Source organism: Hypanus sabinus, chromosome 4 (assembly GCF_030144855.1).
Source record: "Hypanus sabinus isolate sHypSab1 chromosome 4, sHypSab1.hap1, whole genome shotgun sequence".
NCBI classification, from domain to species: Eukaryota; Metazoa; Chordata; class Chondrichthyes; order Myliobatiformes; family Dasyatidae; genus Hypanus; species Hypanus sabinus.
Genome location: NC_082709.1, coordinates 168,908,705 through 168,933,377, shown reverse-complemented (window position 1 = coordinate 168,933,377; position 24,673 = coordinate 168,908,705). Strand labels below are relative to the sequence as shown.

General features: G+C 41.3%; 1 protein-coding gene across 2 annotated transcripts in view; it reads right to left on the bottom strand.

The window, feature by feature from the left end:
• The window catches only part of LOC132393476 (interferon-induced GTP-binding protein Mx-like), a 52,546-nt gene extending 28,720 nt beyond the window's left edge, over nt 1-23,826 (bottom strand). The window contains exons 1-5 of one of the 2 annotated variants that reach the window (XM_059968754.1): nt 23,716-23,826; nt 21,908-22,079; nt 17,127-17,206; nt 14,956-15,148; nt 13,759-13,896 (exon numbers count right to left, since the gene is read on the bottom strand). In XM_059968754.1, coding sequence (XP_059824737.1) covers nt 13,759-13,896; nt 14,956-15,148; nt 17,127-17,206; nt 21,908-21,953 — 457 coding nt within the window. In that variant the 5' untranslated portion in view covers nt 21,954-22,079; nt 23,716-23,826. Of the gene's footprint in view, nt 1-13,758; nt 13,897-14,955; nt 15,149-17,126; nt 17,207-21,907; nt 22,080-23,299; nt 23,505-23,715 lie in introns of those variants that run through there. The other variant, XM_059968755.1, reaches the window with a different exon arrangement.
• Between the last annotated feature and the right edge of the window lie 847 nt (nt 23,827-24,673).

Genomic DNA, 24,673 nt, shown 5'->3' with positions numbered 1-24,673 from the left:
CATATCTCATGAAATGTGTTGTTTTGCAATGTGTGTCCCACCACTGAACTGATCCCACAACCTACGGGCTCAGTTTCAACGACACTTCATCACATATTCTCAATATTTGTTGCTAATTTATTCATCATTATTATTTGCTTATTTTTCTAGTTACCCAGTTTGTTGTCTGCTGCAAACTGTCTGAATGCCCAGTTTGTTTCACTGATTCTATTATGGTTATTATTAGATTATCGATTTATTGAAGAAAATTAGCCTGGAAGAAAATTAGTCTCAGGTTCATATAAGGTAGAACGTAGACAACATAGTAAACCTACAGCACAATACAGGCCCTTCAGCCCACAAAGCTGTGCCGAGTATGTCCCTACCTTAGAAATTATCTAGTGTTACCCTTAGCCCGCTATTTTTCTGAGCTCCATGTACCTGTCCAGGAGTCTCTTAAAAAACCCTATTGTATCCATCTCCACCACCGTCGCTGGCAACCCTTTCCATGCACTCACCACTCTCTGCATAAAAAACTTACCCCTGACATCTCCTCTGTACTTCCAAGTACCTAAATACTGTGCCCTCGCGTGTTAGCCATTTCAGCCCTGGGAAAAAGCCTCTGATTATCCACACAATCAATTACTCTTATCAGCTTGTACACCTCTGTTAGGTCACCTCTCATCCTCCATTGCTCCAAGGAAAACAGGTTGAGCTCATTCAACAATTTCTCATAAGGCATGTTCCCCAATCCGGGCAACATCCTTGTAAATCTCTTCTGCATAATTTCTATAGCTTCCAAATCCTTCCGGCAGTGAGGCGACCAGAACTGAGCACAGTACTCCAAGTGGGGTCTGTCCGGGTTCCTATATAGCTGTAACATTAAACTCAATCCCATGATTGAGAAGGCCAATGCACCATATGCTTTCTTAACCACAGACTCAACCTGCGCAGCAGCTTTGAGTGTCCTATGGACTGGGACCCCAAGATCCCTCTGACCCTCCACACTGCCAAGAGTCTTACCATTAATACTATACTCTGATTTCATATTTGACCTACCAAAAATGAACTACCTCACACTTATCTGGGTTGAATTACATCTGCCACTTCTCAGCCCAGTTTTACATCCTATCAATGTCCTGTTGTAACCTCTGACAGCCCTCCACAATATCCACAACACCCCAGACCTTTGTGTCATCAGCAAATTTACAAACCCATCCCTCCACTTCCTCATTCAAATCATTTATAAAAATCATGAGTAGGGGTCCCAGAACAGATCCCTGAGGCACGCCACTGGTCACCGACCTCCATGCAGAATATGACCCATCTCCAACCACTCTTTACCTTCTGTTAAATACCTTGCTGAAATCTATATGCACTACAGCTACTGCTCTACCTCCATCATTGCGTTTAATCATAACCTCAAAAAATTCAATCAGGCTCGTAAGGCACAACCTGCCCTTGATAAAGCCGTGTTGACTGTACCTAATCATATTTTGCCTCTCTAAAAGTTCATATATCCTGCTTAGGATCTTCTCCATCAACTTACCTACCACTGAAGTAAGACTCACTGGTCTGTAATTTCCTGGGCTATCTCTACTCCCTTTCTTGAATAATGGAACAACATCTGCAACCCTCCAATCCTCTGTAACTTCTCCCATACCCATTGATGATGCAAAGATCATCACCAGAGGCTCAGTAATCTCCTCGTTCACCTCCCACAGTAGCCTGGGGTACATATCATCCAGTCCTGGCAACTTATCCAACTTGATGTTTTCCAAAAGCTCCTGCACATCCTCTTTCGTAATATCTACATGCTCAAGCTTTTCACTCCGCTGCAAGTCATCACCACAATCACCAATATCCTTTTCCATAGTGAATACTGAAGCAAAGTATTCATTAAGTACCTCTGCCATCTCTGGTTCCATACACACTTTTCCACTGTCACACTTGATTGGTCCTATTCTCTCACATCTTATCCTCTTGCTCTTCACATATTTGTAGAATGCCTCAGGGTTTTCCTTAATCCTGTCCGCCAAGGCTCTCCTAATTTCTTTCTTAAGCTCCTTCCTGCTAGCCTTATAATTTTCTAGATCTCTATCATTACCTAGTTTTTTGAATCTTTCATAAGCTCTTCTTTTCTTCTTGACTAGGTTTACAACAGTCTTTGTACACCACAGTTCCTGTACCCTACCATTTCCCTGTCTCATTGGAACATACCTATGCAGAACTCCATGCATATATCCCCTGAACATTTGCCACAATTCTTCCATACATTTCCCTGAAAACATGTGTTCCCAATTTATGCTTCCATTTTCCTGCCTGATAGCCTCATATTTCCCCTTACTCCAATTAAATGCTTTCCTAACTTGTCTGTCCCCATCCCTCTCCAATGCTATAGTAACGGAGATAGCATTGTCATCACTATCTCCAAAATGCTCTCCCACTGAGATCTGACACCCGACCAGGATCATTTCCCAATACCAGATCAAGTACAGCCTCTCCTCTTGTAGGCTTATCTACATACTATGTCAAGAAACCTTCTTGAACACACCTAACAAACTCCACCCCATCTAAACCCCTTGCTCTCGGGACATGCCAATTGATATTTGGGAAATTAAAATCTCCCACCACAACAACCCTGTTATTATTACACCTTTCCAAAATCTGTCTCCTTGTCTGCTCCTCGATGTCCCTGTTACTATTGGGTAGTCTATAAAAAACACCCAGTAGAGTTATTTACCTCTTCCTGTTCCTAATTTCCATCCACAGAGACTCTGTAGACAATCCCTCCATGATGTCCTCCTTTTATGCAGCCGTGACACTATCTCTGATCAATAGTGCCATGCCCCCACCTCTTTTGCCTCCCTCCCTGTCCTTTCGGAAACATCTAAAGCCTGATATATATGCATTTTGATAATAAATCTATTTTCAGCTTTACAATGACAGCAAGCAGGAAATGATAGCAACTACATTGCTGCTTCCTTCTGCAGCCAGTGAGGCTGATAGAAAGGAAATTTGTCAAGTTCTGATGCTGTAGCAATTGATCAGCACTTAAGTACTGTTCATATCTCTTTATAACACAAAAAGAGGCCATTTGAATTATCAAGTCTATGCCAGCACTCAAACAATTGTACTCCAAAAATTATTTCACAGTAACACATTTTCTTTCATTTGCCCATCTGATTCTCCTACTGAACATTGGCATTATGGGTAATTTACAGTAGCCATTTCCCAGCAGTCAACACCAAGAATATAGAACGTAGAAAGCACATTACAGGCCCTTCAGCCAATATTTTAATGTACTCAGTCTAATCCTACACTCCTACATAGCTCTCCATTTTTCTGTCATCCATGTGCCTGTTTTAGAGACTGTTAAATATCCCTCTTGTGTCTGCCAGTGACCACAGGCAACAGTTTCCACACACCCACCACTCTGGGATGCAGAAGGAAATGAGGGAGGTCCACATTATCACAGGGAGAACACGAAAACCCCCCACAGACAGCATTCAAACTCAGGTTTACAACAATGCTACCTCCTATACTACTGAGCCACCCAGTTAAGATTATAGGTTTGAAGCTTCAAAGGTAGTACAGTAAAGATACAAGCTTGGATAAAGGATTAGCTAACTGGCAGGTGGCAGAGTGGGAATAAAGGGGCTTTTTCTGGTTGGCTGCCGGTGATGTCCCACAGAGACTGGTGTTGGGACCGCTTCTTTTCATATTATATGTCAATGATTTGGATAATGGCTTTGTGGCCAAGATGGCAAATGATACAAAGATAGGTGGAGCAGTAGGTAGTGTTGAGGAAGCAGGAAGTCTGCAGAAAGACTTAGATTAGGAAAATGGGCAAAGAATTGGCAGGTGTAATATTATGCAGGGAAGTGTATGATCATGCACTTTGAAACAAGTTGGAGGTTATTTTGTAATCAACGAGCAAATTCAGAAATCTAAGGTGCAAAAGGTCTTGGGAATCCTTGTGCAGGATTTCCAAAAAGTTACATTGTGGACTTCCAGTTAAGATGGTGATGGTTTAGTCGTTAATAGCTATCGCTCCATTTTATTTCTTATCTCCACACTCCTTCTCTCCCTTTTTTTCACTCCAAACTGTTAAACTTTTTATTCTCCCATCTGCCTGCTAATACACCTGTTATACGATGGCTTCAAAGACCACCAGATTGGGGAAGAAAGAAGTCCCTGCCACTGGCCCCTCAGGCGAGAATATTATCTTAATTTTGGAGCAGCACAGATGGGAGATAATAGCTGAATTTAAGTCTTCTATCAGTTCAGTGAATTCGAAATTGGATCAAATTCAGTCCATAGGGGAGGATCATGCCCATCGCTCATCACATCTTGAGTCTGCTACGGATATGTTAGACTGTCGTTTTAAAGAGCTGGAAAGCATTTGTTCCGACTTAAGAGATCATAACAGCAAGTTATTATCCAAAGTTACTGATCTGGAAAGTCAGAACAGACGTCAAAATCTACATGTTTTCCGCTTGCCAGAGCTTATCGAATTTTTCTGTATTCTGCTATGTGAGATTTTCGGGAACGAAATACTTTCGACCCCGCCCGAGATAGACAGAGCTCACCGCACTTCAGGGCCTATCCCAGACCCATGACACAGGCCACATCCAGTAATTATCTGTTTTCATCGCTACCAGACATAAGATTTCCTCATTATAGAAGCTCGTCGGAGAGGAAAGCTGGAATATAAGGGTCAACCAATTAGTGTTGTCAAGGACTGTATCCACAAGTTGTAAGTCTGCGAGCCAAGTTTAAAGGAGTTATGAAAGAACAATATAATCGCGGATTCAGGCCTTCCCTTCAACTTCCAACTCGCCTCTGAATAATTCTTACTAGTGGAGACAAAAAGTGGTTTAACTCGGCTTCAGATGCTCAGAAATTTATTGATGACTTCCCTGTGGCTTCAGGTCCCTCTGGTTCGGTCTGATTACTTATATTGGTGGAGAAGTACATTTTTCTGGTTTTTTTCCCCACCTTTCTTTCTTAAGTCAGTTAATTTTACTTTCATAGTTTTTTGTGGGTAGGTTATTGGGTAAAATCTGTTCATTTGTTTTTATACTTTTTCTTAAACACTAGTTCACAAAATTTTTTTTGGATTATTACCTTGAGATATACTTATCAAATTTTGTTGGAATGGTTTTTCTTTTTACTTTGTATTACTTTAGTTTGTAGTGCTAAAAGTTTTCTTTTTGTAATTGATGCAAAATGGAGCCAATGATGACAAGAAGTGGGATTATGGGCTGATTTTTTTTTTTGAAGAGCTTGCTGCTGCTTTTTGGTAGCCTTCTTGTTCTGGGATTTGGTGTGGGGAGGGAACTCTACTGCAAATATTATTCATAGAACCTTTAGACATTTGTATTGTTCAAGACATTTTTCTGTCCTGTTTTTCTTGTTTTATACTTTTGCCCCAGAGCTGTTACTTGAATTTCAGATAATGCTTATGCCTACTATCCTCTATTTTTTTAAAGGTTAGTCCATTGAATTTTGTAAGCTCGAATGTTAAGAGATTGAACCATCCTGTTAAAAGGTGTTTTCACATCTTAAACAGCTAAATGCAGCTATTGGTTTTTCTTGCAAGAAACACACATTTGTAGTTCTGATAACTCTTGTCTTATGTCTAGATCGGTGGGGCAGCACTTCCATTCAACTTTTCAGGCTAAAGCCAGGGGGGCTTCAATTCTTATAAATCAAAATGTTCCTTTTGAGTTTCATAATAAAGTATCTGATACAAATGGTCATTTTATTATTGTCTCGGGGAAATTATACAACACTCTGGTAGTCTTGGCTAATTTATATGCCCCCAATTCGGATGATGTGGAGTTTTTTGATCGTTTCTTCTCTTTATTGCCTGAGCTGAGCTCATATTCTCTCATATTGTGTGGTGATTTTAACTGTGGTTAGATCCAGTTTTGGATCAATCGTCCTCTATTCCTAGATTACCAAGTAAATCTGTTTTATCAATTCAGTCATTCCTTTCTAATTATGGTATCTCTGATGAATGGCATTTTCTTCATCCAAATATGAGAGATTATTCTTTCTTTTCACATGTCCATCATACTTACACTAAAATTGATTATTTTAATTGATAATCAGTTGATTCCATCTGTTTGCTCTTGTGACTATCAGAGTATATTAATTTCAGATAACGCCCCAGTCACCCTGTCTATAATTCTTCCTGGTTTCCCCCAAATGAATAAACATTAGTGTTTTAATCAAACCTTGGTGTCAGATAATGATTTTGTAAAATTTATGGAGGACCAGAAAACTTTTTTTTAAATACAAACACATCATCTGAAACCTCAAGTCAGGTTGTTTGGGATGCTATGAAAGCATACCTAAGGGGTCAAATAATTTCATATACTGAGAATTTGAATAAAAAGACCTATAAAGAGCTACTAGATCTGGTTAAACATATTAAAGCAATTGACCAACTATATGTCCAGACTAAAAATCCAGAGCTGTATAAGAAACGAGTGGAACTTCAATCTAAGTTTGACCTTATTATTTCCACTCACCCAATTGAATGCCAACTTTTGGAAAGTAAGACCTGGTTTTATATCCATGGTGATTAATCTGGTAAATTTTTAGTCAACCAACTAAGACACTCTAAAGTTAAACAACATATTTTAAAAATTCAAATGGAAAATAGGAACATTACCTTGAATCACTCTGAAATTAATAATACATTCCAGAATTTCTATTCTCGATTCAATACTTCTGAATCCCTAAATGATAATATTTCTGTCGAGCATTTTTTAAATAGTTTAAACATTCCCACGCTTTCTCCTGATCTTAAAGCAAAATTGAATGAACCATTATCACTAGAGGAAATATCCTCAGCTTTTTCTGTACTGCAGCCTGGTAAATCTCCTGGACCTGATGGGTTCTCTGCAGATAAATCATTTTCCTCACTGCTTTCGCATCAACTAATATTAGTTTTAACTGACGTGTTTAAACATGGTAAATTGCCAGTATCATTTAATGAGGTATGTATTATTCTTTTAGTGGAAAAAAGGTAATGATCCAATAGAGTGTTCCTCGTACAGGCCTATTTCTTTCCTAAATATTGATGTTAAAATTTGGCTAAAGTTTTGGCCCGTAGATTGGAAAATTGAGGACCAAACTGGTTTTATTAAAAATCGTCTCTCTTTTTTTAATATACGGTGTCTATTTAATTTCCTATACTCACCTTCAGCTGGGATTCTTGAATGTGTCATTTCTGAAGATGCAGAGAAAGCATTTGATCGGGTGGAATGGAATTATCTTTTTGTGGTTTTAAAAAAACTTGATTTTGGACAAAGTTTTATTATGTGGATTAAATTGTTATATTCACACCCCACTGCTTCTGTCTTGACTAATTCTCAGCAATCCCAACCTTTTAATCTTAAAAGTGGCACCTGGCAAGGGTGTCCTTTAAGTCCCTTACTTTTCGATTTGGCTATAGAGCCATTGGCGATTGCATTTCAAAGTTGTGCTGAATTGATGGGGATTTGGAGGGGGAGTGTTGAGCACAAGGTCTCTCTTTATGCTGATGATCTTTTACTTCTTATATCAAATCTGACTACCTCCTTATCCCCAATGTTTTCACTCCTTAACAAATTTAGCCAGCTTTCCGGATACAAACTTAATTTACATAAGAGTGTACTCTTTCCAATAAATAGAGAAGCACAATTACTAGAATTTTATAACCTCTCTTTTAAAGTAGTAAATAATCAATTTACTTACTTTGGCATTGCAATAACAAGAAATTAAGAGCGTCTTTTTGGAGAAAATTTCACTAATCTTTTAAATCATACAAAACAGAGTTTAGAACAGTGGTCACCTTTGTCCATGTCTTTAGTAGGTTGAATTAATGCTGTTAAAATATATAGCCTTCCTAAATTTTTATACTTATTTCAATCTTTAACAATTTTTATTTCTAAAGCTTTTTTTGATTCGTTAGATTCTATTATTTCATCCTATCTATGGAAGGGCAAATGTCCCAGACTAAATAAAGCTCATCTTCAAAAACCTAAAAGGGGAGACGTTATGGCCTTGCCCAATTTTCATTTATATTTTTGGGCAGCCAACATACGTTGTCTTATCTTTTGGTCTTACTTTTGTAATCAGTCTGACTGCCCAATATGGGTGGCAGTGGAGTTAAACTCTAACAAGAATCTCTCCATCTCCACTCTTCTTCGATCCGCACTTCCTTCCCATTTGCCTAAATCAATTGTTAATCCGGTTGTCAGACACACTCTGAGAATATGGGCTCAGTTCAGAAAACATCATGGGCTTCACGGTTTCTCTCTCTCTAGTCCTATTCTACATAGTCATCTTTTTCAGCCTTCTATGCAGAATTTAACATTTAGACTGGCACAGAAAGGGCATTAGGTGCTTTGAAGATCTTTTCATAGCTAAGTGCTTTGGAACTTTTGAGCAATTGTCTGTAAAGTTTGGCCTACACAACACTCAATCCTTTAGATATCTCCAAATTAGACATTTTATCAACCCTTTAATACCAAACTTTCCTGAGGTACCTGATAAAAATGTTGTGGATTTGTTTCTTCATGTGAATCCATTGGGTGAAGGTTTAATTTCTACCATTCCAAATACGTTACCAATGTTGAAGCAAGCTACCTTCGACAAAATTAAAACTGCCTGGGAGCATGATTTAAATTTTTCTTTGGCCGACGAGGTTTGGAATTCAATTCTCAAGTCAGTTAATTCAACTTTTCTATGTGCTCACCACTGACTTTTACAGTTTAAGGTGGTGCACAGGGATCATATGTCTAAAACTAAATTATCACTCTTCTATCCTGATATTGGCAGTCTACTGCTACTGGCAGTCGACAGCTTTATTTATCTGGGCAGTACTCTATCACGAGCGGTGAACACAGATGCAGAGATCAGCAACAGAATTACCAAAGCCAGTGCCGCCTTTGGGAGACTCCGTGAGAATGTATGGGAGCGGAGAGGACTCAGCCTTACCACCACGCTGAAGGTCTACCGATCAGTGGTTCTCACCACCCTCCTCTATGCAAGTGAGACCTGGACTGTCTACAGCAGACACGCTAAACAGCTCAACCACTTCCACCTGAGCTTCCTCCGCAGACTTCTCCAAGTACGATGGCAGGACAAAGTCCCAGACACAGAGGTCCAGGAGCAGGTGAGCACCCACAGCGTCTACACCCTCCTACAGAAAGCCCAAGCCAGATGGGCTGGCCATGTCATCAGGATGTCTGACAGTCGACTACCAAAGCAGCTGCTGTATGGAGAGCTGAGCCAGGGCAAGCGCTCAGTTGGAGGGCAGAAGAAACGTTTCAAAGACTGTCTCAAAGTGTCCCTCAAAGACCTCAACATCAATCCCAGTAACTGGGAATCGCTTGCTCTGGACCGCCCAACCTGGTGGAGCAGGGTCACTAAAGGAGCGGATGCAGCAGAAATCAGATGCACCGCAGAGGCTCAGAGGAAACACGCCGCGCGCAAGGCTCGAGCTACCTCCACTTCCACTGCAGCACCTACCCTCATGTGTCCTACATGTGGGCGAGCTTCCAGGGCCTGGATTGGCCTCACCAGTCACCTCCGGACCCACAGTCACAAACCCTCCCCCTGACAGAAGTCGTGGTCATCTTCGACTCCAAAGGACAAACAACAACATCCTGATATTAGTCCCTGTTGCGATAAGTGTAAAGGGGGCAAGGCCTCACTTATTCATATGTATTGGGCTTGTCCTAGCTTGGAGAAATTCTGGAGAGATTCTTTTTTAACTTTATCTCATATACTTAATTGCTATTTGGAACCGAACCCTCTGATTGCTCTTTTCGGTACTTCCAGAGAAGCTGACATGCATTTGACTCCGACTAAGCATTGTACATTGTCTGTTGCCTCTCTTTTGGCCAGACATGCAGTCCTTCTTAGGTGGAGAGATGCTGCCCCACCCACTCAAGCTCAATGGCTCAGAGATATTATGTCTTGCTTAGACCTTGAAAAGATTCATTATTCACTTCTTAATTCGGACATAAAGTTCCAAAGTTGCAGGTTGAGTCAATAATAAGGAAGGCAAATACAGTTTTTGCATTTGCTTCGAGAGGACGAAAACTTAAAAGCAGGGGCGCCTCGAGGCGACTTGTGTGGCAGCAGAACTCTCAGCTGATACAATTAAATATTCTCATTTCGGCCTAATACAGTTAAAAATTACAACAGCTTCAAAGGTCAGTACAGTCAACAAAGATGTTCTAATGTGATTAAATGAAATATTGCTGCTTAAAACGGACAGAAACAATGCCGATTGCAGCGTATTCCTTGCTGGATTCCATGCAGGAAACATGGCTGCGGTTCAGGGATACACGTACATTTAAGGAAATGGGGCTTTAAACTCCCAACGCCAACCATCTTGCTGGAAAATATGCAGTCCCTGGTGAATAAAATCAATGATCTCAGAGGGACATTAGGACCGCCTGTGTCCTTTGTTTCACGAAATCCTAGTTAACTCCTTCTGTACCGGATGCAGTGATTCAGATCAACGGGTTTACTATGCACCATCAGGATAGATCTACAGTGTCTCTCAAAAGCAGAGCAGAAGGAGTATTTCACATGATCAACTCCTCTTGGTGCACAAATATATCAGTACTGTCCCAATTCTGTTCACCAGACTTAGAATATCTCACAGTTAAGAGCCATTCATTTTACCTACCACGGGACATTTCCAGGATCATTTTGGTAGCAGTATACATTCCACCTCAGGCCAGTGTCAATCAGGCTTTAGATGATCTCAACCGTAGGATCAACTTGCACAAAACAGCACACCCTAATGCCACCCATTTTGGCGGATTTTAACCAGGCCATCCTGAAAAAATCACTAAGCATCAACAGATCACATGTAATACCAGAGGAAACAACACATTGGACCATTGTTACACCACCATCAAGAATGCCTACCGTGCTATTCCACGCCCTCACTTCGGGAAGTCTGATCACCTGGCTGTACTTCTACTCCCTGAGTATAGGCAGAGACTGAAGACTGCAGCACCAGTAGTGAGGACCAAGAAGGTTTGGACAAGGGAAGCTCAGGAACACTTACAGGACTGCTTAGGATCGGTGGACTGGACTGTATTCGGGGATGCATCTTCAAATCTGAATGAGTCACTGCAGTTGTTGCAGACTTCATTAAAACCTATGTGGATGAGTGTGTGCCTACAAAGACTGGCTGTACATTCCCAAACCAAAAGCTATGGATGAACCAGGAGGTATGTTGTCTGCTAAAGACTAGGTTTGTGGCATTCAAGTTTGGAGACTCAGGTCTGTACCAGAATATCAGGTATGTTATGCAGAGGGCTACTTCAAGGACAAAAAGACAATTTCAAATGAGGTTGGAGGTGATACTCTATGTATGACAACTCTGGCAGGGTTTTCAAGACATTACTTCCTGCAAAGCGAAACCTAATAGCATGAATGGCAGAGATGCTTCACTACCAGATGAACTCAATGCCTTCTATGCCCGCTTTGAAAGTGAGTATATAACTACAGCTGTGAAGATCCCTGCTGCACCTGATGACCTTGTGATCTCTGTCTCAGAGGCTGATGTCCTCAGCAAGGCAGAAGGTCCCAATGGAATACCTGGTAAGGCTCTGAAAACCTGTGACAACCAACTGGTAGGATTATTCAACCTCTCATTGCTACAGGTGGAAGTTCCCACTTGCTTCAAAAAGGCAACAATTATACCAGTGCCTAAGTAGAATAATGTAAGCTGCCTAAATGACTATCACCCAGTAGCAGTCACATCAACAGTGATGAAATGCTTTGAGAGGTTGGTCATGACTAGACTGAACTCCTGCCTCAGCAAGGACCTGGACACACTGCAATTTGCCTATCATCACCATAGGTCAATGGCAGATGCAATCTCAATGTCTCTCCACGCAGCCTTAGACCACCTGAACAACACAAATTGCAGTTTGAGTATTGTGAGCAATTTTAGGACCCTTATTTAAGAAAGGATGTGCAGGCATTGTAGAGGCTCCAGAGGAGGTTGATGAGAATTATCCTGGAAATGAAAGGGCTAACATTTGTGGCATGATCAGTAGTCCGGACCCATACTCACTAGGGTTTATAATAATGAAGTTTAATCTCATTGAAATCTATCGAATGTTGAAAGGCCTAAATGGAGTGAACGTGGAGAGGATGTCTCCTAGAGTGGGGGTGCTCAAGCACTAGAAAGCACAGCCTCAGAAAAGAAGGACATACCTTTAAGCAGAAATGTGCAGGAAATTCTTTAGCCAGAGGCTGGTGAATCAATGGTTGCCACAGGTGGCTCTGGAGGCCAAACCATTCAGTATATTTAAAGAGAAGGTTGATGGGTTTTTGATTAGTAAGGGCCTCAAAGGTTACGGAGAGAAGGCAGGAGAATGGGATTGAGAGAGATAATAAATCGGACCCAATAGGCTGAATGGCCTAATTCTGCTCCCACGTCTTACGGCCAACTTGCTCTTTGCAACTCGCATTCAGGAAATTCAAGATTGTTTCTTGTCATTCGTCACTACACGGGTGTAAAGGAGAACAAAATGATTGTTACTCCAGGTAGAGTCAGAGTGTCACAGAAAAATACAGCACAGATACAGGCCATCTGGTCCATACCAAACCACTTAAATGGCCTACTCCCATCAACCTGCACCGGCACCATAGCCCTCAATATACTTCCCATCCATGCACCTATCCAAACATTGAAATCGAGCTTTCATTCAGCATTTGTGCTGGCAGCTTGTTCCACACACTCACAACCCTCTCAGTGAAGATGCCCCTCATGTTCCCCTAAACTTTTCATCTTTCACACTTAAACCATGATCTCTGGTTGTAGTCCCACCCAACCTCCAAGGAAAAATCATGCTTGAATTTACCCCTCATAATTTAGAATACTTCTATCAAATCTCCTTTGAAACTTCTACATTCCACGGAAATAAGTCCACACCTATTCAATCTTTCCTTATAACTCAGATTGTCTAGACCCGGCAACATCCTCGATGCAGCATTAAAAAAAAACATGATGAGTATAACACAATAAATATAAATATAAATGCAATCCTAAAAGCCCCAAAGCACAAGTAACCATTAAATTAATGTACAAAATTAAGGGAGGGAAGTTTAGGGGAGACATCAGGAGTAAGTTTTTTTTTACACAGAGGGTTGTGAGTGCCTGGAATGCCTTGCCAGGGATGGTGGTGGAGGCTAAAACATTAGGGGTATTTAAGAGCCTCTTGGACAGGTACATGGATAAAAGAAAAATGGAGGGTTATGGGGTAGTGTCAGTTTAGTACTTTTTTTAAGGATTATATGGGTCGGCACAAAATGGAGGGCTGAAGGGCCTGTACTGTGCTGTAGTGTTCTATCGTTCTATGGTTAAATACTGTGCATGGGGAATGACGGGTGCTGAGGGGCTGTGGAAAGGAGTCACTGAAGTAGAGCTAGTGATGGTGGGGTGTGGGTTAGTGGTGGAGCTGTTGATCAGCCCGATGGCTTGGGGAAAGTAAATATTTCTGAGCCTAGTGGCTCTGGTGTGGATGCTGCGTAGCCTTTTCCCTGATGGGAAAGGGACAAACAGCACATGGGCAGAGTAAGGAGATCAAAGAGAATATGAGTTGGGCTTGAAGTATCAGTTCCCTAATTACAAAATTCAGAATTACTGTACATAATTATACTGTACATGATTATAATCAAACAACATGGAATAGACGAGGCATGTCATAGCAGTGATCTAGCAGTTACACAATTTCAACTGACCTTTCAGAATTTCTTTGCCCACTTCAGATGGGCCTGACAGTTCTTTGCTGTAGTTGTTGTAACTGATTTTGGCCCTCCACGTATTCTTCACCTCGGTATTCTTCAGCTTCAGTTCCAAAGGACATCTCGTCACTATACCTGCCAAATAAACAGAATTGACAGTGTCAGGCTTGCAATAATCAGAAAGGGGAGGGGGATTCACAGGGGCCGGGTTGAGGTAGGAGCTGGTGTCAGCGGGTGAGTACTTTTGTTCTGTTACTGACTGTCACTTCCGCTACTAAAATAGGATTAATACTAACCAACAATGAAATGACTATCCAACTTCCTTATTTCCCTTTAGAAATCTCCAGGCATAGCCTATTCAGTCTCACAAATGCTTACTTGCTCTCAATATTATTTCTGTTGTTTTATCATCTCCAGTACATTATTACTAACAAGAATCTACCAATCTATAACTGAGGGCTAAGTTCCAGCTTTCTCACTATCCTTACCACAGGAGCTTTTGCAGATGCTGGAAAACCAGAGTAACACACACAAAATGCAAGCCAGGCAGCATCGATGGAGACAAACAAGTACAGCTGTAATCAATTATCAGGGGGTAGGGAATTATGGTCTATCCTTGTCCATAACTGTTCTTGGCAAATTTTCTTACAGATATGGGTTGCCATTGCTTTCTTCAAGCTGCAAAGAGTTGTAGAATTATTCAGCCCCATCATGGGCACAGGCCTCCATAGTACCCAAGACATCTTCAAGAAGTGGGGTCAAAAAGATGATGTCCATCATTAAGGACCCACCACCCAAGGCAGCCCTCTTCTCATTGTCACCATCAGGAAGGAGGTACAGAAGCCTGAAGGCACACACTCAATGATTCAGGAACAGCATTTTTCCCTCTGCCATCCAATTCCCAAATGGACATTTAACCCATGAACACTACCTCACTACTTTTCTATCTATTTCTGTTTTAACTAATACATATATTTACACATATGTATATAATATATATACATACAAACACTGTAATTTTTTTACTATATTATCACAAATTGCATTGTCTTGCTACCACAAAGTTAACAAAATTCTTGACATATGACAGTGATATTAAACCCGATTCTTATCTGCCTTAAGCAGGTAGCTTTGGTAAATCGAGATTAAATTTGTTCAAACAGACAGTTCATTGTTTTGGGTTACTGTTCTTACCACTGCCCCTGGGTAGAGCAATCCCAGAAAGTGCCTCAAGGACGGAGCTTTTTCCAGAGCTTTGATCTCCAATTACTGCGATGGCTGGAAGAGACAGATCCTTTTCCAAACCCAATGCTCTCAGCTTGTCGATGAGGTCAATGCAAGGTCGCACTCTCTTCTCATACTGATTGTACAGCAATGCATCACTTTCCTGAGGCAAGAAACATTGGACCATAGAGTGAGGTACACTTCACAAAGTAATTTTTTCTCTGTGCCACAAGATGAACTCGAAGTCTAGTAATAGTATTCACAACCTCGGATTATTTCAAAGAACTTCAATGGCCAAATAGCATCTATGCAGTACTGTGGATAGGACAGCATAGCAGTTACGAATTTGTTTGTGGAGAGTTGGGACACTGATTGTGATCATCTAAAGGTCATGGGTTAAGGATGAAAGGTGAAATGTTTAAGGGAGCATGAGAGGAAACTTCTTAACTCAAAGGGTGGTGAGAATGTGGAATGAGCTGCCAGCAGGAGTGGTAGATGCGGGTTTAATTTCAATATTTAAAAGAAACTTAGATATACACGTGGATGGGAGGGCTATGGTCTGGACACAGGTGAATGGGACTAAGCAGAAAAATAATTAAGCACACTAGATTGACCAAAAGGCCAGTTTCTGTGTTGTAGTGTTCTATTGCTTTATCATAAATTTAACTTTCACTATTTTAGCTGGTGTTTAAATTATGAGTGAGGAGACATCTTTAAATGTAAATTTTAATTCACTTCTAGATAGGGTATTAATTTATTTTGAAATCTCCAATATATATATTTCACTCATTGCTTACAACCTTCCCTCGTCGGAACATAAGAATATAAGAAAATAGTAACAGGAGCCAGTTACTTGGATCTTTAAGCCTGCTGCACCATTCAGTATGATCATGGCAGAACTGTCATCTCCATCTCCTCTTCTGCACCAGTTATCCAAAGTTCTCAATTCCATGACCTTTCAGGAAAACCATCCCACTCTCCTTTTTAAATATCACAGCTCAATTATAATCTATAATGATTGAACTTGATCTCTAGTGGTCTAGGCTGCACAACATTCTTGGGTAGAGAATTTCATGCATTTAACTAATTCCTCTATGTGTTAGTTTCAAATGACTGCTCTGTAATCTTGTAACCATGTTTCCTTGTCTGAGATTCTCTCATGAAGGGATTCACTTCAACATTTATCCTAAGGATTGTATAGATTCTCCTAAATTCCAAGACATTTAGATCTAATGTTTTTAGTCACTCTCATCCTAGAAAATGGCCCAATGAGTAATTTTTGGACCACCTTCAATGGCACTATATCCTTTTATTAAATAAGGGGACTAGAATTATGTACAGAACTCCAGGTGTGGCCTCACTAGCATTGTATGCAATTCGAACAACACTGCTTTATTTCTAAACTCCAGCCTTCTTGGAATAAAAGTCAGTATGCCATTTACCTTCCTATTCATTTGGTGCAACTATCTACTCATTTTTTGAAAATTGTGCATGAGTACACTGAAATCTTTCTGCACTTCATCCACCTTCAACGCCTCTCCACGGCTTTTGGATTTGTCTTTCTGAAGTGCGTAACCTCACACTTTCCCACACTGAACTCCATTTGACAAGTATTCACACATTCAACCAGCTTGTCTGTATCTGGTTGCAGAATTGTGATATCTGCTTGTTACATCCTCAATGAACTTCAGTAAATTTGTCAGACGTGATTTACTTTTCATACATTAACTGGCACGTTGTCGAACTGTGGGAAGAAACTGGAGCACAGGCAGGAAAACCAGGTGGTTCACAGGGAGAACGTACAAATCCCTTACAGCCAGTGCCAGAATTGAACTCTGAACTGCGATGCTCTGAGCTGTAATAGCATCATGCTAACCACTAGCTGCCAGACTTATTTATTTATCATAGTTGTTATTATTATTTTGCTTTTCTTTTTGCATTTGCACTGCTTGTCTTCTTTTACACGTTGGTTGGTTGTCCATCTTTGGTAGTTTTTCATTGATTCTATTGTGTTTCTATGTATCTACTGTGAATGCCCACTAGAAAATGAATCTCAGGGTAGTATTTGGTGATGTATATGTATTTTAATAATAAATTGAACTTTGAACTAAGTGAAAAACTAATAACATTTGCAGACCCACCAAATTATTATCATGTGTGTCCTTTGATGGAAGAACGGAGTCCCTGTACGTCCCCTGAAAGTCTTGTTCATGGCTTTCCTCTGAAAAACAAAAGGGGAAATGCAACAGACATGGTCAATCAACATTCCTTACAGTTGAGCAAGTGCTTTCTATCATAGTCCTATAATGGAAAGGATGAGGTCAGAATATATGCCAAATTATTTGGAACTATTTCAGATTTATATTAGTGGCTAGTGTACTGGAACAAATCTCCCAAGCCAGAAAATGGTGATCAAATGACACAAGATCAAAACTCACCATCGGCAGCTTCATTTAAGAACAATTACCTGAACCCACAAGTGGAATTTGCTCTTCTTACCCTCTCCTTCTTCTCAGCAGTCTTTTGCAGTGAATAATGATTCAAAGTCAAGGTACTTAGGTGTGTATTCTTTCATTCTGGGACAGCTCTTGGAAACCAGCTAGCATATGGTCCTGATGGAGTGAGGTTTTCATCCAAGATGATGTACATTGATAAGCATATGTAAGTTCAAATAAGTCCCCTTCTCCATTCCTTCTTCCCAGAATGCCATGACCCTGCCTTGTGCATCTGGAAACTGGACTTCCTGTCAGATCCCCGGCAGGTGGTAAGAGTGGGCTCTCTCACCTCCAACCCTCTGACTCTCAACACAGGAGCCCCTTAGGGCTGTGTACTAAGGCCCCTCCTTTACTCCCTGTATACCCATGACTGTGTCACGACCAACAGCTCTAATCTGCTAATTAACTTTGCTGATGACACTACATTGATTGGCCTAATCTCAAAGAATACAAGGTGGCCTACAGGGAAGAAGTCATCTCTCTGACACAGTGGTGTCAAGAAAATAATGTCTCCCTCAATGTTGTTAAAACAAAGGAGCTGGTTGTGGACTACAGGAGGAATGGAGACGGGCTAACCTCTATTGACATTAATGGATCTGGGGTTGAGTGGGTGAACAGCTTTAAGTTCCTTGGCATCCACATCACCGAGGACCTCACATGGTCTGTACACACCAGCTGTGTGATGAAAAAGGCACAACAGCGCCTCTTTCACCTCAGATGGTTGAGGAAATTTGCTTTGGTCCCCCAAATCCTAAGAACTTTCTACAGGGACACAATTGAGAGCATCCTGACTGGCTGCATCACTGCCTGGTATGGGAACTGTACCTCCCATAATTGCAGGATTCTGCAGAGAGTGGTGCGGACAGCCCAGTATATCTGCCGTTGTGAACTTCCCATGATTCAGGACATTTACAAAGACAAGTCACCCCAATCACAATCCATTCCAGCTGCTACCATCTGGGGAACAGTACCACAGCATAAAAGCCAGGACCAACAGGCTCTAGGATAGCTTCTTCCACCAGGCCATCAGACCGATTAACTCAAGCTGATTTGAGTGTATTTCTGTGTTACAGACTGTTTTCTTTATTATAAATTACTATGATTGCACATTTAGATGGAGATGTAACGTAAAGATTTTTACTCCTCGTGTATATGAAGGATGTAACAAATAAGGTCAATTCATTCATTCATTCTTTAAAAATGTGCTAATTAGGGTTGTAATTTGAATTTAATTTGAGATGGAACAAGTAGCCTGACAGATATTTATAAAATTCATTATCATTATGTGCTAGATCATATGACAAAGGACATTATTGTATTTGACCATGATTGTACCTTGGCAAATTTTTCTACAGAAGCAGTTTGCCATTGTCTTCTTCTGGGCAGTGTCTTTACAAGATGGGTGACCCCAGTCATTATGAATACGCTACAGAGATTGTCTGTGGTCACATAACCACGACTTGAGATATTTATCAGCTGCTTACACAACCATCCGCCACCTGCTCCCATGGCTTCACATGGCCCTGATCCGGGGAAGGGGGTATAAGCAGGTGCTACACTTTGTATAAGGGTGATCAGCAGGCTAGCAGAGGGAAAGAGTGCCTTACTCTTTCTTTGGTAGAGATTTATGTCCGCCCTGCCATCCCAATGTGTAAAATTATTGAGGGGTGTAGATAATTAGGGCAGACAGAGTCTTTCTCCCAACATGGAAAAGTCAATAAAAACACAAAATGCTGGCAGAACTCAGCAGGCCAGACAGCATCTATGGGAGGAGGTAGTGACGACGTTTCGGGCGAAACCCTTCATCAGGAGTGAAGTAACATGGGATAGTCGGGGGGGGGAATAAGAAGTCGGGGGAGGGATGAATTAGAGAGCTGGGAAGTGATAGGCTGAAGGGAAATGGGCTGGGGGAAGGTGGAGAATTATGGGAAATAAAAGAGAAAGAAAGGTAGGGCTGGGGGGAGATTATATTGAGGGGGGTAAAAGAGAGAAAAAGAGAACCAGACTAAAATTATAGATAGGGATAGGGTAAGGGGGACAGGGGTATCAACGGAGGTCTGTGAGTTGAATGTTCATGCCGGCAGGTAGGAGGCTACCTAGGCGGGAGATAAAGTAAAGTCAGATACTAGACGTCCTGGCTTCGAGGTGAGGAGATGAAAGTTTAAATATTTGTGAAGCAAGTTATTTTACACAGAGTAGTAGATGCCTTGAACACACTACCAAGGTAGAGATAGAAGCAGATATGATAGCTATGAAGAAGAGGCATTTAGCCAAACTTATGAACAGGCAGGGAATGGACAGCTATAGTCGCTGGGCAGGCAGATGTGAATAGATTAATTTGGTGTCTTGGTCCTGAGCCTAAGATTCTGTTTCTGTGCTGAACTACGCTCTTTCTCATTTCCTAATATCCCGGAGTTAGGCCTCTTCTCAGATTCCTGCTATCAACGCATCATATTTCAGATCTACTTCAGAGTGCTATGGAGTGTTTTGATTATTATTTTTTCTCTTTCACTTTCTGTATATCAAAACTTAAAGTGAAATGTTTGCATCGAATTAAATCAGCAAGGATTGTGCTGGTGGCAGCTCTGGCACCAACATGGCACCCCCATGACTTAATGACCCAAACCCTGAGGTCTCTTGAATATGGGAGGAAATCTCACATGGTCATGTTGAGAATGTACAAACTCACAGACCGTAGTCGGAATCAAACTCTGATCTTACAGTGGGCAGAGTAATAGTTCTGCTATCTCCTCTGACATCTCACATTAACAAAGTTTTTTCACCCATAGGACTGCTACTCACTGGATGTATTCTGATGTTTGTTTTTTGCACCATTCTCTGTAAACTCTGGACTGAAAACCCGAGGAGATCAGCAGTTTCTGAGATACTCAAACCTCCCCATCTGGCACCAACAATCATTCCACAGTCAAAGTTAGTCATTCTTATGTTTGATCTGAACTTCAAATAGATCTCTTGACCGTGTCTGCGTGCTTTTATGCATTGAGTTTCTGCCACATGATTGGCCAGTTTAATATTGCATTAATGAATATAAGTACAGGTGTGCCTAATAAAGTGGCCACAGGGTGTAGGTTCCAATATTGCCACTAATCAGTGGTAAACTTGTGATTGATTTAAGCATTAAAACCAAGAAAATGCTCTAAAAACTGTATTGATTGGATAAGCCAAAATTTCCTCCAGTTAAACAAAGAGAAAACTGAAATAATTGTTTTTGGTGCCAAAAAAAGAATGATTAAAAGTCAGCGCTCATTTACAATCCCTGTCGATACAGACCACAAACCAAGTCAGATACCTTGGTGTTGTAATGGACTTGGGGTTAAGTTTTAACTGCCACATTAACACAATTACAAAGTCAGCCAACTACCATCTGAAAAATAGAGTGATATAGCAAATATTTAGAAACAACTCTGAACTAACCTTTGGTATATAACTGTTTCATTAGGTTTCCAAATTTTGAGAACATGCTTAAACTGTCACATATTTGTTTTAACAACTTTCCACAAAATTATGTTTCAGAATTTTGAATCCTGCTACAGACAGTACTGAATCTACAATTAAGCAGACTCTTTCGTCATTTGCATTTACTTTAAAGCCTAATCAGAAAAAGCAATAATGGTTTGAAGAAAGTGCAAAGAAATGTACAGTTTATTAATTTATATTTCCCATGGATATTTCCTGTTCTACAGATCACAATGGTGATATCTTACAGGGACAGAATGGCATTGCTTTCCAAATAGTTAACATACTTGCCACTTTACTGTATACTGCCCTGGTGACTGAAGCAGACAGAATTTGTTTTTTGGATTCCAGAAATGCACATGTCTAGCAGCAATTAGCCTGTAATGGATTCTGCTCAAACTAAAGCAAAACCTGTCTATTATGTTCAGGTATCCTTTAATTCATGTATGCATTCCTTTGTTTAGCAGAGAACTAGTTTGCTCCACCTAGAGTATTTCCATCGAGGGCTGGTGTCCCATTAGACCTCGGAGCAGAATTAAGCCATACAGCCCAACAAGTCTGCTCCCCACTTCCATCATAGCTCATTTATTATTCCACTCAACCCTATTCTCTTGCCTTCCTTCCATAACCTTTGACACCCTTACTAATCAGGAACCTATTCACCTCTGCTTTAAATGACTTGGCAGCCGCCTATGGCGATGAATTCTACAGATTCACCTGCTTCTGACAGAAGGATTAATGAGTGATACTATATGCTCCAGTTCCTTAGCAGGAGCATATAGTCATCCAACAACCCTTCTCCATTCACTTCTCCCAGTCCGTAGACACTTTACTTGCTGTTTTTCAAGCTCTGACCTCATTATAGAGTATCCAAATTTAACACTAAGAGTGGTTTTCTATTGCGAGACCCAGGTGGTGTTGCAAATATTTAGAAGCAACTCTGAACTAACCTTCGGTGTATAACAGTTTCTTTAGGCTTCCAAGAATCGGGAACATGCTTAAACTCGATGCTGATCTCCTGTGTGGTGGAAGATGTCCTCCTTGGGAGGGTGGCTCCTGAAACAGGTATGACAGCCAAGTGACTTGTGTCGTGATTCGATGCTGACCTGGGGGAGTCTTTGTCTACCAGTCGGTAGGGCAAGGAAATAAAAGGAAGATAATTAGATGAGAGAGTACGTGCCTATGTGCTACCATCTTCAAAACTGTGATGCTCACAAAGGTGACATTCATCACTAAGGACCCCCACCAGCCAGGGAGGCTCTTTTCTTATTACTACCATCAGGGAGGAGATATAGGAACAGTTTCAGCATTTCAGGGACAGTTTCTACCTACTACCATCAGATTTCTGAACGGACAATGAACCAACCTGAGAGCATTACCTCACTATTTTGCTCTCTCTTTACATTCTTATTTAACTTATATAACATTTCATGTTGTAATTTATGTTGGCGCATGTCCTAGTGGACAAGGCTCCGGACTAGTAACCTGAGGGTCACTGGTTCAAGCCTCAGCTGAGGCAGCATGTTGTGTCCTTGAGCAAGGCACTTAACAACACATTGCTCTGCGATGACACCGGTGCCAAGCTGCATGGGTCTTAGTGCCCTTCCCTTGGACAACATCGGTGGCGTGGAGAGGGGAAGGCTTGCAGCTTGGGCAACTGCTGGCCCCCCAAACAACTCTGCCCAGGCCTGCGCCCTGGAAAAACCTTCCAAGGCACAAATCCATGGTCTCATGAGACTAACGGATGCCTATACCTAAGTTGTAGTTTATAGTATTTTGAATGTATTGCACTGTAATACTGCCACAACACGACAAATTTCATGGCATGCAATATGTCAGTGATATTAAACCTGACTCTGAGTCCGTACAATCAGAGATTCAGGAGGTGTCAGATTCATCTGAAACTTCCAGCGAGCCTGAGATCTGATACAAATCCTGAATGTTCAACTCCTACACGACAGAACAAAAGTTTCTCAGGGTTTGTGGGAATGATCTAATAATTAACAAGTTTGATTGGTTTATTATATTCCTCATACGTGGGGCATTTTCTTCCTCAAGTCCTGACTCTTACCTGTGTGCTACCTGGCGCTCTTGTTCGCGTTATCGAGCCGCCGGGGTTCGGTGGGAGGGAACCGCTACGTCTTTCAAAGGGGTGGGGGCGGCGCGAGGATCACCGCAACCGGTCCAGCAGATCCGTAGATGGGGTTACGACCATTAGGAAGGGGTGAAAGGAGCCTAAAGGACCCCAGAAGAGATGGGTTCCCACCACCGGAATTATCAAAACCATCGGGAACAAAATATCCGGCCCTTCAAACCTGGGGTACCAATAAAATCAGACCTACCGGTAGAGACCCAAGTGCCTTAGGGTCGACAATTGGGGGCAAACATCACAGCACCGGAACACCAGCACTTTGCTTCTTTTGGTCAACATGTTAATCAGTGATTGCACTCGATCTAATATCTAAACAATCTTTTCCACTGGGACTTAGAAGGCTTAAGAAAACATCGCTTGAAGACCCCATTGCCAGTTGCAAATTCGTTATAAAATTAAAGGGGGAAACTGCATCAACTAAACTTACTGCGGAAGTTGCAAGTTTCCTGTTATTGAGAGATGAAGCGAAAGGCTTAATCGAGCTTGCGTCTCTGGACGCTTTCGATTCATTCACTTGCAAGCATTAGCGAGCTGAATTTAGAGTTAGGAAGGGTTGGAAACTACGGTTCGAAAGGCATAGGGTTTCGCCGGCAGTGTTAACAATACCTTGCAATTGAGAGCTCTCCTCGCAGCCGAGACGCCAACAAAAGGAAGGATAACACTACCGGGGATTTTCTGCACCGCTATATCTTACTTCTTTTTTGCTTTCACTTTCCACTCAAGTCATCTCGCGACAAGTTAATTTCTTGTAAATGCCGGTTTGTTTCTCCGAATTCAACCACCTTCTCGCCGATTACGGATGATGGACTAAGGAAATTCGCACTCTGAAAGAGTTTGCAAAGTAACTCTTTAAAAAGACACGCGGATAAAGACGTCTGAAATTTCCAGGAAAAGTTTCATGGCTGTTATCACACTTAACATGACAACATAATTACTGTATTTAACATTTATTAATTGCACAAAAGGAATTTAAAATTAAGATTTATTTATCACATGTACATTGAAACATACAGTGAAATACATCACTTGTCTAGTTAGGTCACACTTGCAGTACTGTGTCCAGTTCTGGTCGCCTCACTATAGGAAGGATGTGGAAGCACTGGAAAGGGTACAGAGGAGATTTACCAGGATGCTGCCTGGTTTAGAGAGTGTGGATTATGATCAGCGATTCAGGGAGCTAGGGCTTTACTCTTTGGAGAGAAGAAGGATGAGAGGAGACATGATAGAGGTGTACAAGATATTAAGAGGAATAGATAGTGTGGACAGCCAGTGCCTCTTCCCCAGGGCACCACTGCTCAGTACAAGAGGACATGGCTTTAAGTTAAGGGGAGGGAAGTTCAAGGGGGATATTAGAGGAAGGTTTTTCACTCAGAGATTGGTTGGTGCGTGGAATGCACTGCCTGAGTCAGTGGTGGAGGCAGATACACTAGTGAAGTTTAAGAGACCGCTAGACAGATATATGGAGGAATTTAAGGTGGGGGGGGGGTTATATGTGAGGCAGGGTTTGAGGGTTGGCACAACATTGTGGGCTGAAGGGCCTGTAATGTGCTGTACTATTCTATGT